We start from the raw sequence: 13809 nt of genomic DNA on the forward strand, positions 1-13809 counted from the left end.
GGGTGGAAGTCCTGCCAGTGTGCTGCATGCCTTCTAGTTGGTTCTAACAGTTCAGTGGTGGAACACAAGAACAACAAACAAAATGTGGCCTGTTCCAAGTGCTCAGCAATACATAGGGCTTACATTACCACTTCTAGATTAAACCCTGCCGATTCTTTACAACTTGTCAGAGGTGCTGCATAGCATTGTCTTAGACATTGCTTTCAGCAAAGCATTAGGCTTGTCCAAATACTTATGTCTTTTAATCCTGAATTGTCTTCACGTGCAATGATTTGTGACTTGCATATGGGGGGGGGGGGGGTAAAATAAGGAACTACTACCTTCCTAAGGAAACTTCTTGTCTTTAACAGATCAGTCAGATGAATTCTCTTGAACGTGAACTGGAAACCAGCTCAGAAAATGAAGGGCTAAGGAAAAAGCAAGTCAAACTGGATGATCAGTTAATGGAGGTACTTGTCAATCAGTGCTGAATAGTGTGGGGCTTTCTCAGTATCTCCCTGAATCTAAGAATTTATTTAAAGACAACTTTTAGATGTGTAGGAAAGGTGAAAACTTAAAGGAAACCAGAAGAATTAATCTCCCCCAATGCCTATTCTCATCTTCGTGATCAAGATTTTAGTGTGGCAAACTGGTTTCTTTGAAGCATGTTGTGGTTTATCATAATTCATGTAAGGCTTCAGATATCAAATCAAATAGCAAAGACATTTATTGCTGTGCTTGAAGCACTTTCCTCTTCCTTCCTAAAACATGTCATCTCAAGTTTCCTAACTAATATTTGTATAATGCTGCTCTTAATGTACAAACCTGTTCCTACTAGAGGAATAATTTGCTGAATTTAAGCCTTGCTACCCTATCTAGATCATGATAGGACAACAATTTACCCAACTTGCCTTGGTTACAGGGATGAGCAAGCTTAACTATGGTATGTTAGCATATCCCTTCAGATTAGGCTAGACCTCTGTGTTGCCTCTCAGCAGTCATGCCTGAACTTGAGATCCTGAATTTGAGATTAAAACATAATATTTAAAAAAAAAACCAAACATCACAATTTTGACTTATTCCATAAATCAAAGCATCTTCTAGTTGAGGATTTTACAACACTGTTTATTAAAAGACTTCATGTTTTTCATCCAGAGAGCAAATGGGAAACATTATGCTGAATATAGTATGTAATTAGCTATAAAATTCTGAAAACTTTATTAGAAAAGATCAGATTTTTTTTTTACAAGTTACTGAGAAGACTGTTTATGTGCCATCTGTTTTTGTTTATATGCTCTTAATTGAGCTTTGGGAAAACTCCAAACACCGTTAAACTCTTCAATATAAACACTAAGCATGGAATTGTGTTTTCTCCTAAAATTTGTATTTCAAACATGCAGGACTTTTGTTACCCCTGATAACATTTTCCCAGCAGGTGTGTATAACATTCACTTAGCACTTTATGACTTCTAACTTTCTCTTTTGTGCCTGTTCTCCTTTTGTTTGTGGCTAACCTGTCTAGAACTCAGTGGTTGGAACTAGCAGAGAAGGGTGCAGTTCTCTTTCTGAAATAGTGTGCGAAGGTAGAGCAATCATTTTCAATGTACTACCACAGCATGAAGATAACATGTTTCTTTTATGGATTTTTTTTTTTCTTCTGTGCATCTCTTGTAAAGAAGCCACTATTCATTTTTATAGAATGACAGAATGGTTTGGGTTGAAGGGGACCCTAAAGCTCATCCAGTTCCAACTCCCCTGCTGTGGGCAGGGATACCTTCCACTAGATCAGGTTGCTCAAAGTCCCATCAACCAATTTCAGTATAAAATTTTTACTCTTTGTTGTTAGTATATATCATGCAAGTTGACTCTGTATGCCAAGAAGTTGCATACTTCTAAGGCATTGCCATGAAAATGGAGAGAAATGACCAATTGCGTCCAAAAGAATTAAACTCGTCATAAGAAAATGAAAAGTGGCTCAACTCCTTCCTTTTAACCCGTTGACTGTGAGGCTTGAAGGTGTTTGCATATTTACTCTGAGATCTGCATGCTTTTTCACCACTGTCAAATGTTTCCTTAATTAATTACTTATTAATTAATAATACTAACTGAAATGTGATTACACTTAGTGTCATCTCTAATAGTTTAGTAAGTTTGTTACTGTTCCGCTTTCTTCCACAGAAGAATGCGGTAAGTCTATATTGTTTTCATTAGCCAAGCAAATGGTATGTATTTTTAAGAAGCGTTAACATTGACTGTTCTTTCAGCTGTTTCATTAGATACTAGTGTACATCACAACCTTACAGGGAAATCCTAAACAAATCCCATCAAAACCTCTTTAATTTCACTGTTTATATTGTCAGTATAAAGAATAGCTCCTTTACAAACAAGTTGATTCAAGAGAACCTTCTTACAGCTTAAAAAGAAAATACAAATAGTTTTAAACTACTTTAACATATTTCCTGTTTATCCGGGCCAGCAGAGATGTAGAGAGGCAAACACAGCCAGAAGAGCTGTGCCATTATGAAAAATGCTTAGTTATTTACATTACAGATGGCCTCAGTAACTGAAATATGTTACGAATTGACGCCTTAATTATACCACTGTGAAAGGAAAATTTAGACCACTAACATAATCCTATGTGCCTTTTCCTAAGGGAATAGAGTAATGGTTTTCAGATAACAGGTGAGAATTTTATGAGGATGTCAACTGGGGACCTTTATGGGAAGAAGTATTACTCTTATGCAAATTCAAGCTGCAAATCAGCTTTTCTGAAATATCAGGAGTGTTCACTGTACAGTTCTGGTCTTTTATTAGTATTATTAACTCTTACAATATGAGCTAGTCTTACCTGGATTTCCCCTTAGTCTAGAAAAATGCTAAATTGTTTCACGTGACTATCTTAGCTCTTAATACTCTCTGAAAGATCATCTAATGCTGGGACAGTTATCTAACTTGGTCTGTCGTGGTTACAATGCTACTATAGTAAGACAATGTCAGAAATGCTTCTTCTCTAGCCACTTCGACCCAGTAACTGTCACAGCACTGCTTGGCAGCAGCCCTCAATGAAATGATGTGGGGAAGGTAAACTGTTTGGGACAAGTCGTTTCTGAGCTGCAATCTTTGCTGTAGCAAGGACTATCAAGAGTGTGATCCTTTTGTCCCATGTGACATGCCTAGTTTTACCAATAAAAACTTCTTTGGTAGCGTAATTTTAACAACCACCATTACACACAAACTATTTGTTAGTGTCTGTTGCCTTTACATTAAACAGACTTGCTGATGCATTTTTGTAAGCTTTTATTTTCTTACTTCAGATTGTTACGTGCATCCCTCTCTATCTCAAGGGCCCCTCTGAGTGTACTTTTGCTTATGTAGCACATACACTCAGGTCTCCAGACTCAGTATCAAACTCTGCTTGTGGCATGTCTCAAAATGAAAATTATAAAATATGTTAACATTTCTACAGTTAGTAGTGAACATAAGGAAAGGTATATATGGGATTCCAGGTACTCAATTCTGAATACTATAGCAGCAGGCATCAAATTACTTAAGTCATCATACATGACATTGAAAATTCATTTTGCTTTTGAGAATGTTCTCTCTTCATTGTGAATTGAAGATGAGAAATACTCGGCAGTGGTGGACAGTTTTTTCAGCCTGCCTCGTGCTAGTGTTTTTATTTGGAAGTGGATGCTATTTTTAGAAGAGCTGATGAGATCAAGGTTAAAATTAAAAAGCACTATTAAGTTAAAGCTCACTGCAGGCACATTTAACTATGATAGGATTTTATCAGAAATTCAGTGAATTTTTAATTCAAATCTGAAATCATAGAATCCTAGAATGGTTTAGGTTGGAAGGGACCTAAAATCATCCAGTTCCAACCCCCCTGCAATGGGCAGGGACACCTTCCACTAGACTAGGTTGCTCAAAGCCTGTCCAACCTCGCCTTGAATGTTTCCAGGGATGGGGCAGTCACAGCTTCTCTGGGCACCCTGTGCCAGTGCCTCACCACCCTCACGGTAAAGAACTTCTTCCTAACATCTAATCTAAACCCTTTCACTTTAAAGCCATTCCCCTTTGTCCTTTCACTACATCCTCTTCTAAAAAGTCCTTCCACAGCTTTCTTGCAGGCCCCTTTAGGTACTGAAATTATAAATCAAAGCTCAGATTCCTTTAGATTTCAGAATTGCAGATAGAGATGCATCTTTTTGTCATTGGAAAGAGAAAAGCTGCCTCTTTAGCTTTTGTTACTGAGTTCAGGCTTGTTTCTCTTTCGTACAAGAAATTGTTCAAGAGTAAACCAGCATTGCCAAAAGATATCTTGTATGTATGGCACTGCTGCTTTCTCCTGATGGCCGATTTACTCTGCTCTTCAGATGCTCCACTCAAACACCAGTGTGATACTTAGCCACTCACCACACTCCCGAGAGCTCCAGCAGCAAGGCTGTGCTATGGTGCCCAAGGAACAGCTCCTGCAGCTCCAACACCAGCTACTACAAGCAGAGAGGAGGAGTCAACGTCTTCAGGAAGAACTTGAAAATAGACCCTCTGAAACAAACATGCAACAGGTAAAGCTCTCATTGCTCTACAGGTTACAACTTTAAAAGGGTATCTGCTTAGTTTTCTGGGTTTTTCAAATTCTGATGAGATCCGTTCTCTGTTTATGCCAGTTCAAAAATTAAAATTAAAATTAATTCTACCAAACATATGTACAAAACAACCCTTTCTTATTTAGCATGTTCAGCTTAAGCCATACTTAATTCTAAAGTCCTCGTAATGTTTTTGAGCTAAAAAACATTCCCATCCACACACAACTGGCTTTTCTCCTTATGATCAATGTGCAGCAAGTGTTTGTAGGTTGGTTTTTTTTTGTTTTCTTTACGTTATGTCGATGTCTGGAAACACTGTTTTAAAAAATACACATTACCTATTGCACAAGCACATACTCATTGCACATAAAATACTAGTTTGGGCTGTTGCTGTCACATGGAATTCTGTCAGCTGTAGTTAAGCAGAATTCAAACAAATTAATCCTTTTTATAAGGTCATCTTATCCTCACTATTTGGCCATGGGAAAAGATGTTGTTTGGAGAGCACTGCTTTTTCCTCAGAAATGCCAGTGTTGAAGTTTCTGTATGACGGTAACAATCTAATTCCAAGGGAGATTACATCCACTGCACATATTGAACAGAGTCACTTTTAGTAGTATTTGTGGGGTTTAGCATGTAAAACTGAATTACAGGCAATTTTTATGTGGGAGAGGCAAATTGTCCTACTTATTAAGTTTGGGGACTAGGCTTACCAAATCACAGCATCACAGAATGGTTTGGGTTGGAAAGGACCTTGAAGACCATCCAGTTCCAACTGCCTGCGACGGGCAGGGACACCTTCCACTAGACCAGGTTGCTCCAAGCCCTGTCCAAGCTGGCCTTGAACAGTGCCCAGAATGGAGCAGCCACAGCTTCTCTGGGCAACCTGTGCCAGTGCCTCATCACCCTCACGGTGAAGAACTTCTTCCTCGTATCTAATCTAAATCTCCCTCTGTCAGTTTAAAACCATTCCCCCTTGTCTAAATCTCTATTTGGCTCAGGCCATAGGTCTTACATAGTATTACAACTTATGAGAAAAGATAAAGCTCTAAATAACTTAGATAAAATACTAACACTTTTATTTATCTCTTAACAGGAAAAAAATACCAAACAACAAATGAACTTTACATTCTAAACTCAGATACCAGTTACACTTTTTAAAAAAATAAGACCAAGTCTTTGAAGCCTAAAAATATCTGAATGTGTTTATAGGATAATCTGGAAAAAAGGTATTATGGAGAGAGCATATATATATAGTAACAGTTTCTGAAGCTTCCAAAAACTGAAGTAAGAATTCTTTTTTTAAGAAAGGCATAAAATCAAAGTTTCCCCAGAAAAAGAACTTAACAGCAACTAATATAGGATAAGTAAATCAATTGTAAGGTTCTCTGCCTTTCAGCTGAGTCCTAATAGAAGTGCATTACCACAGATTAATGTGCTTGGTGCCAGACAGTGGCAAGTGAAGCCTGGCATTCAGTTTTGAAATCAATAAAAGCCATATTACAGCAGCAGCATCTGTAAATGAATGTGCTGTGTATTGCATTAAGAGGGATGACTTTATCATTTTGCCTTTGAATGCCTGAGAAACAATTTGCAAACTGGTCACATCCTGGAACTTGCAGTTCTACAGATAAATCACTTATACAGTTCCTGTAACAGCTTTTATTCTGGGAAGCTTCTTGAATTTAAAAATAGTTTCAGAGAGGCTTTGCAAATATTTGGTGCCAATGCACTAATGCAGTTAATCAGTTTAATTTTTTCCTATCATGTTGGTTTTTTGTGTGCATATATTGAATCAAGATTCCAGTTTATAACATCTCCTTCACCTTTTTTTTTCATGGGCTTTACTAGATAACTTTCTAAAACCATTATTAAATACATGCATTCTACAACTATAAACAAGGCCAAATTTATTTTAGTTTAGTCAAAGCGTCAACTTTGACATTTCCGTAAGCACATTCACTTTAATTCTCACTGTTAATTTTTCTGCATTGTCCTGATGTTCAAGGTTAGCATTTAGTTGAGCTTATGTCCATTTTAATGTCCCCTTTAGCATCTTGAAAAATTGCATCCTAATCTCTGTTCATCACCTTTTCACCAGTGAGTACAACATCAGGTTATGTCCATTCTGTCTGTGTAAATTTAGTCACCTAGTTTTGGTACTACTGCTTTGCACTCTGCAGCTTTCTTAGATCCTGAGTAATAAGGTATTCAGAGTCATCCCCTTCCACTTTGGAATTCTTGTGTTTATCATGCTTTGCAATTTTCATTGCTTTTTTGATCATGGCTATGGTGATCTGTGTTTTTATTCATTTTGCAGTCAGTCTTGAGCTATTGTCCTCCAAAGGCTACTGTCATAAATTCAAATTTCACTAATTTAAAAATCCTGAGCCCCTTCTGCTGTGTATACCTGTGTGAACTCTTCTGAATTCCCAATGGCTGTTTCTGCTCTGTCTAGTGCTGTGATTCTTACATACTGAACAGTAACAACACACTTGCTCTCATATTCCTTGCTCAACAACTAGATTTGGAAGCCTGTTAATGACCCAATCTTTCCTTAAGTCCTCTTATAACACCTGCTAACCCATATTTTTGTCAAAGTACTTAGAGTTGCTCAAATTCCCCTTTCTTCATCTCTATTTCAAAATTCAAATCACCTCTGACCAACTGCTTGTTCTCCTGCCTTAGGAAAAGGCTACTAGGTTTAAATGCAAATAAGCTTTCAAAGGTGGTCAGCTGGACTGTACTTTTCAGAAATGTTATTTGGCAATCTGAGGTTTTATATATACATATATTGAGAGAGGCAGATAATTTCCTCTAAGAAACAACTACTAATTGCTGTTAATCAATGCCACTGATGGTTTTAAATCCCTCAAAAACATGGATGAGCTATCTGAAGAGCCCTTACATTTAGAAAATGCATCCTGAATATCTCCTTAATTGCATATGTGTAGTGCTAATACTAATAGAGAAATCTAATATGTAATACTCTGCATATTTTCTTGTGTGTGTGTTTTTTGTCTTGTGTTGCTTGCTTTGCTTGTATTGGTGGTTTGCTTTAAGTATACATAAGTATTTAAAAGAAAATCTGGATATCAGGGTGAAGTATCCCACTTGCCTTCTTTCTCTAGGCCTTGCTACCGGAGCAGCGAGCAGTGCATGCAGATTCCTACCGGAGGATTGGGCACCTCTGACAGCTTGGCTGCTTATGATTTCATTCCTTACCATGATAAACACACACAAACACACGAACTGGCATAAGCTGAGAAACTTGAGGATCCAATTATTTTGTACTTTTTCTTAAAAAAAAAAAAAAGTCTCCACAGTGTTATTTATTTCTCTAGAAGCTATTTTGTGCAAGTTTACAAGCTGTCTTTTTTAATTTGTTGCAAAGACTTTTTATTTATGTTATTTAAAATATGGGGTTGTTCAGTGTGGAAAGAGACTATTTTTTCTCAAATGGAACTAATTTTATATGAGATTTGAAGAAAAACCTGAGGTGTTTATACTCCACTTTTGTATAAGATGTATAAAGTTTTTAACAGGGAAAGATGACATTTTTGATGTAAATGAAAAATAAAAATTTTTTAAACATAATGTCTCTTGTCTTAATAGTATCAGTAGTTTCAGCTTTGTGAACAAGATTTAACAAATTTTAGACAAGGTATTTGTCTTTGATACTAAGGATTGTCATATCAGGATTTCTGGAAAAGATTTCTAATAGGAATGTACTTAAGTTCAGATACTCAGCTTCTCTTTAGCAGATGTACCTGCACATGTAAGGAAAGAATTTGCATAGTATGTGGGCATATTCTATTTATTGTAGCCATAAAGTAAACAGGCAGTGCCAGAAAAGGGAAAATTAACACACCAGTTTCTTGGACAGCATTCTTTATTCTTTGTCTCAAATTAGCAAATTAAACTAGATTTTTAATTCTTTAATAGGTTAGCAAAACACCTCCTTAAGGCCTATGATTTTTTTCTAGATGGGAGCCATGAACCATTTCAGCTCTGTTTTCAAAGATCTTTTTGCTTCTAACTTTCTAATGGCCTTAGAGCTAACACTGCAGCTGGCCTCTCTCATTAAATGTGAACTAATATGAAGTTAGAATGTTCTCAAATCAACTTTACGGCAAAAAAAAACTCAGGTATCATGGGTGTTGAGACCACTATAAATTCTTAGTTTCCACTTAACTACTCACTCAAGGCTCTTGCAATCTGTATGAATTTGTAATAGTCAGCTATGTTTTTGAATTCCAATCAAACTATGAACGATGGCTCAAGATAACTTGGCTACTAAATCCCCTCAATTTCTGCTTAGTAATGCTTTTTTAATCCAGGAAAATATCCAGTCCAGCCACAGTGTAAACCTGCTTTCTGTAGACTTTTTTTCCAATTTTTCACAAGATAAATAGTCATATAGCCCCTTATATAGATTTAAGGAATTTCTGGTGTTATAACAAATAAAATGTTAGTGGACTTCAATCAGTCCCCTAAGAGGATCTTTCTACAGTGGTTTAGATGAGCAACTACCTACCTGAAACAATCTTCCCGCAGTTTTTCATTTATCTTCCCAGACGTGTGAAGGTGCTTTGGTTTTGATGGTATGTCCTTTGGGGAAGGTTAGTGCTCTCTCAAAGTTAATCTTCTCAGGTGACTTCCTAGAGTTAGAGTAACATGGTAGCTTTAAAATAAAGACTCCCTTTCCTGGCTGTCAGTGTCTAAAATTCTCAGATACAACCAACCTTTCTTGTAGTTCCTGGTGTTTCTGTTATTTGAGAAAAATTCATTCAAATATTGGTGCAGTGGGCACTCCAGTAAGTTGCTAGACTGTTACCTCACAGAACAGGAAAACCTTTTTGGAGTTCCTATTTGGTAAACATTGGTTATGAACAGCTAATCTTGTGGAAAAAAAAAAAAAAAAAAAGAATCAAGTTTGAGTAATAGCATCCTACTTTTTTAGGATATTACTTCATTTCAAAGGGGCTTTGGTGTGGGAGAGTTGTACTGTCAGACTTGCCCTTATGACTTCACCTTAATTTTTTCTGAAATCATTAAGATTTTGATTGGCATTTTGTTTCCCCCATTCAAAAGAAATATGGCAGCACCCAAGAACACAAAAAGGAGACTTCCAGATCTATCAGAGTAATGACAGAACTTAAATTTTATATGAGTTTCTCTTAGATCTGGTAATCTCGAGTGTAACTTAGAAAATCAGTTTAATGCTGCAAGTGTTCTTTAAGTGTTGCCATAATATTTTGCTTCCACGAATAGTTTATTCATTTAGTCTGCTCTATAAAATAGACTCAAATGGGGAGTGCCAGCTATTTTCTTAAGCATAAACTGGGGGGAAAAAAGAAAAATGAATGTGAACTCAGTTTGGTTAACTGATTCTCATGTAAATATTGCTTTACAGGGGGGTCATGAGCAGCTTCTAAAAATGATGGAAGAACGCATGATTGATGTTGAACAGAAATTAAGGCTTGTGAAGAGGCTTCTCCAAGATAAAGTAAATCAGCTGAAAGAACAAGTAGGTGTTCTTACTCTCTTCCTCAGTTTGTCCCCATTACTTCTGTAAATAACAAGCTGCAAAGTCATTCTTGCTTAGAATAAAGTTAAAGGTGCTTTCCTTTTTATTTAAGGCTTCTGAGCTAAAGTACAGCCTATTTGTCTAAATATTCCTAAAACTCCAAATTGGGCTTACTTCTTCAGCACTGTTCTTGCTTTTAATTTATATTTATTTTCCTTTTAATTTGCTGAGTAATTCTGTTCTGTTCACAATTCAGCTTTCCAAGAACACTAAAGCAGATGCAATGGTCAAGGATCTCTATGTTGAGAATGCACAACTGCTGAAGGCTTTGGAGATGACAGAGCAGCGGCAGAGAACTGCTGAAAAGAAAAACTATTTACTAGAAGAAAAAATTGCCAACCTCAATAGGATAGTAAAGAACTTGGCATCCCCATCATTTCATTCAGCATCCGAGATAAGGTCATAGCAAAGACATGCAGTATGCCACGGTCCCGTGCACTTTACTAAAATTATTTTTTAGCTTTTTACTGTGTTGCCTTTTTGTATTGGTGACTTTTAGTTAACGGGTACCTCCAAGGAGAGGACAGAGCTAAATCCCAAACCAGACACTGCCAAAACAGAATTTTTGTTTATTCCCAAACTGTTTTTCTGCTAAGTTTTGTCTAAAAGTAATCTTTGCTATGTAAAAAGAACAAGACATGGTTTCTTAGGTTAACTTATTTTGATACTTTGTTTTTAATTTAAAATATAAATTCTGAATTTACTGTATTGAATCAATTACTCATATCTAGATTGAAGCCAAGGTCTAATGCAAACATGCATTACTGAATTCAAACCTTTAAAATACTTTTGGCTTTCTAGAATACTTCATGCTCCAAAACCAGTAATATTGATAGGTGAGCCTTCAACACTGTCAGTATAACTGGTATTGAAAGCAAGACTTTCTTGATATGGTCTGCGTCCTGTAAACTGATTCTGGTTTTTGTAAAGCAATATGCTCCACTTGATGTGTTGGGCTTCTGGGTTATTCCTCATGGCCGTTTCTCTGCAGAGCTCAGAGAAAAAGAAAGTTTTATTTAAAATATGTAAATAGCCTACTGCCTCCAAGTAAGTGTAACAGTGCTTCATCTGAAGAATTTTCCCAGCTGGCAACTAAAGACTGCTACTCTTTTTTTTCTTTTTTTTTTTTTTTAAGCTGTGCTGCCAGACAATGTAAAAATTGTAGAGGCCTTAATTTTTTTTTTTTTGCATATGGAGATAAGTTACTCAAGAAGGGAAGAGTCATTAAGCTGAAGATGGGAGTTTTGCTTATATAATTTATAAATTCAGTAAAGCAGCAGGACAAGTTTATTAAAGAACTGGAAGAAGAATGAAGAGGGGGATTTGAATAATTTCATCAGTGAAATCCCATCATTAGGCCTCACAGATGTGGGCCTTTGCCATTAATACAGTGTTTGTTTCAATCTGAGTGGTAATTTGGAAAGGCCTGTCTTTTGCATTAGGCCCTAGTATAGAATCTAAGTTTGTAATTAATTGTGAGGAAACATATTCAATGTGACTATGAAGAACTCAGGGAATAACAGCCTAAATTAGTTTCCTTCAATGTTATAAATGTGGATATTAATGTCAGTGGATGAAGATAAATATGCATTAGGGAAGGCAGGACAAAACAAATTGCGCTTGGATGAGTATTACCTCCTAGACAAATATGCAGAAGTTCTGTGGCCATGAAGGTAGCAGAACATCAAGGTCCTGTTTGATCAGCCCATGAGGCTGGGGAGATGCAAGTTTTCTGGGAACACCTTCAAGACTGAGAGGGGTCTGAATTGGAAGCAGCTGAATAAGAACTTGCATGCTCAAATGCTTATATGTAACCTATTACTGCAAATAGTCTAAATGCCCTACAACTGCCTTGTCTCCATCAGACCAGTAAGACATCTAAACAATGTAAGTAAAACTAGTGAAAGGGGCCACACCGGCAATGCTTCAAACGGGACCTCTTCATATACATGTGAATTGAGAATACAGAGGAGGAGAGTAGATAGTTTGTCTCTGAGACCACTAGTGAGGTGACGGTTCTGGCTGCACTTGTAATAAGCCAAAAGTCCCCTAGAAACGGGGATAATACTGCCTTACAAGGTCAGTACTGATCAGCATGTGGCTGTAGGGGATGCTCCCTATGTCCAAGTGATTATTTACCGATTTTGGAGGGTTGAGGGACTGAGCTAGACACACAGGGTGATGACCTCCTCCTCCCTTCCTTTCTGCAGGGAATATAGTGGAAGTGGAAATACGATCATGTAAGAAGAACACATCGGAGTATCAAAGTCTCTATAAATTACTTCACTGCTATGCTATTCTAAATGCTTTTAGTGTGCATTTTTCCAAGTAATCTCAAATTCGGGGATTTGTATATCCTACTTCTCAGAGGCTGCAAAAAGTTTTTCGCTGTGTGTCAGCAATATGGTAACTGAGCAAAATTTCAAAATACTTCCAGGAAACAATCTTAAGCAGGTTCAGATGATCAGCACTGTATTTTGGAAAATATTATTAGCTAGCACATTTTAACACTACTTTATATCTTGACCTAGGTAACCTTCTAACACTCAGTCTGTGACTGGTGTCTGAATGCCAGTGAGAAGGAACGGGTACTTCACTTAAGCTATTGTGCAATTAGTTTCACATTACTCAGTTTTAAAGGCTAGACTACTTAACTAATTCTTTTAACCTCCTGGTAGTTACCAGGCTTTTCTAAGCCAAACATACAGACACTTTTAGAGCACAGTAGCAAAAAGGCAGCCGGGATGCTGGAATAGAGAGGGGAAAAATGGAGTAAAGGGACTTTTGACTCCTCCCTTTCTCACCTAACTTGCTCTACTTTTCTTTCACTTAGCTTCTAAAAACTAATCTAATCACAGGAGAGAGGAGGAGGTTTGGTAAATATTTCTTAAGGGAAACATCAGTTTCACTGGAACACTTGTGTGAATTAATCCTCAGAAGTGCCTTTTGTAATTACATATTCTAGAGCCTTTCTGTACTGTACTGGTTTTGTGGCTACAGGAAAATTCAGGATAATCCCTTCCCAAAAGGAGGGAACACAGAGAAAAGTAGTGCTGCTTGCAAACAAGTGTCACGTTGCTTCTTGGTTCATTGTGTCAGCTCAGAAGATAAGCAGCTAGTTTATTAAGCCCACACTACTGAAAACAAGCATAGAAACACATAATTTATTAAGTATAAATGGTCTTTTGTGCATGAATGTGTATCCTATGCAGTATAGGCTTTTTAAAGATACCAAAGTATCTATTGATATTGTACCAGTTGAAAAGAACTGAATTTCTAGGCCTCACTCATTACAACAGGTCTTGTCAATTAAGACACTAACTACCTTGTGACCAGAAGATGTTTTAAATGTTTTCAACTCTTGCTTTATGAATCACTGTGAAAATAAAGGCACATGGATATCTCGGGTTAGGAGTTTGGGAAGGGGAGAGACAGCAAGTTAAGTTTATGTGTACTGAACTCTCACAGTAGAAGTGCCACTTGTCAATCTGGAATTATTTAAAAGGATACACTGTCACATGTTCTCTAATTACTACTTTAAATGTAAGGAAAATTGAGTTCTTTGAACCCTGATTGGAAAAAAAAAAGGGGGGGGGTAAGGATTCTACCATGTTTTAATTTAGCCAGGTTATGTGGAAGGTAGGGTATGGA

The 13809-nt window shown here is 37.0% G+C and overlaps 1 protein-coding gene across 9 annotated transcripts in view; it reads left to right on the forward strand.

Annotated features, from left to right (window-relative positions):
- Nucleotides 1-13030, forward strand: part of NIN (ninein) — a 64868-nt gene extending 51838 nt beyond the window's left edge. For 6 of the 9 annotated variants that reach the window (XM_062635570.1, XM_062635568.1, XM_062635578.1 and 3 more), the window contains 4 exons: nucleotides 351-449; nucleotides 4356-4547; nucleotides 9985-10098; nucleotides 10355-13030. In XM_062635570.1, the coding sequence (XP_062491554.1) occupies nucleotides 351-449; nucleotides 4356-4547; nucleotides 9985-10098; nucleotides 10355-10564 (615 nt within the window). In that variant the 3' untranslated portion in view covers nucleotides 10565-13030. Of the gene's footprint in view, nucleotides 1-350; nucleotides 450-1501; nucleotides 1563-4355; nucleotides 4553-6621; nucleotides 6669-7699; nucleotides 8166-9984; nucleotides 10099-10354 lie in introns of those variants that run through there. The other 3 variants (XM_062635574.1, XM_062635575.1, XM_062635576.1) reach the window with 3 other exon arrangements.
- Nucleotides 13031-13809: the final 779 nt, after the last annotated feature.

This window comes from Pezoporus occidentalis, unplaced genomic scaffold, assembly GCF_034315485.1.
Source record: "Pezoporus occidentalis ecotype Australia unplaced genomic scaffold, CSIRO_AGI_Poc_V1 ctg46, whole genome shotgun sequence".
Taxonomy (NCBI): Eukaryota; Metazoa; Chordata; class Aves; order Psittaciformes; family Psittacidae; genus Pezoporus; species Pezoporus occidentalis.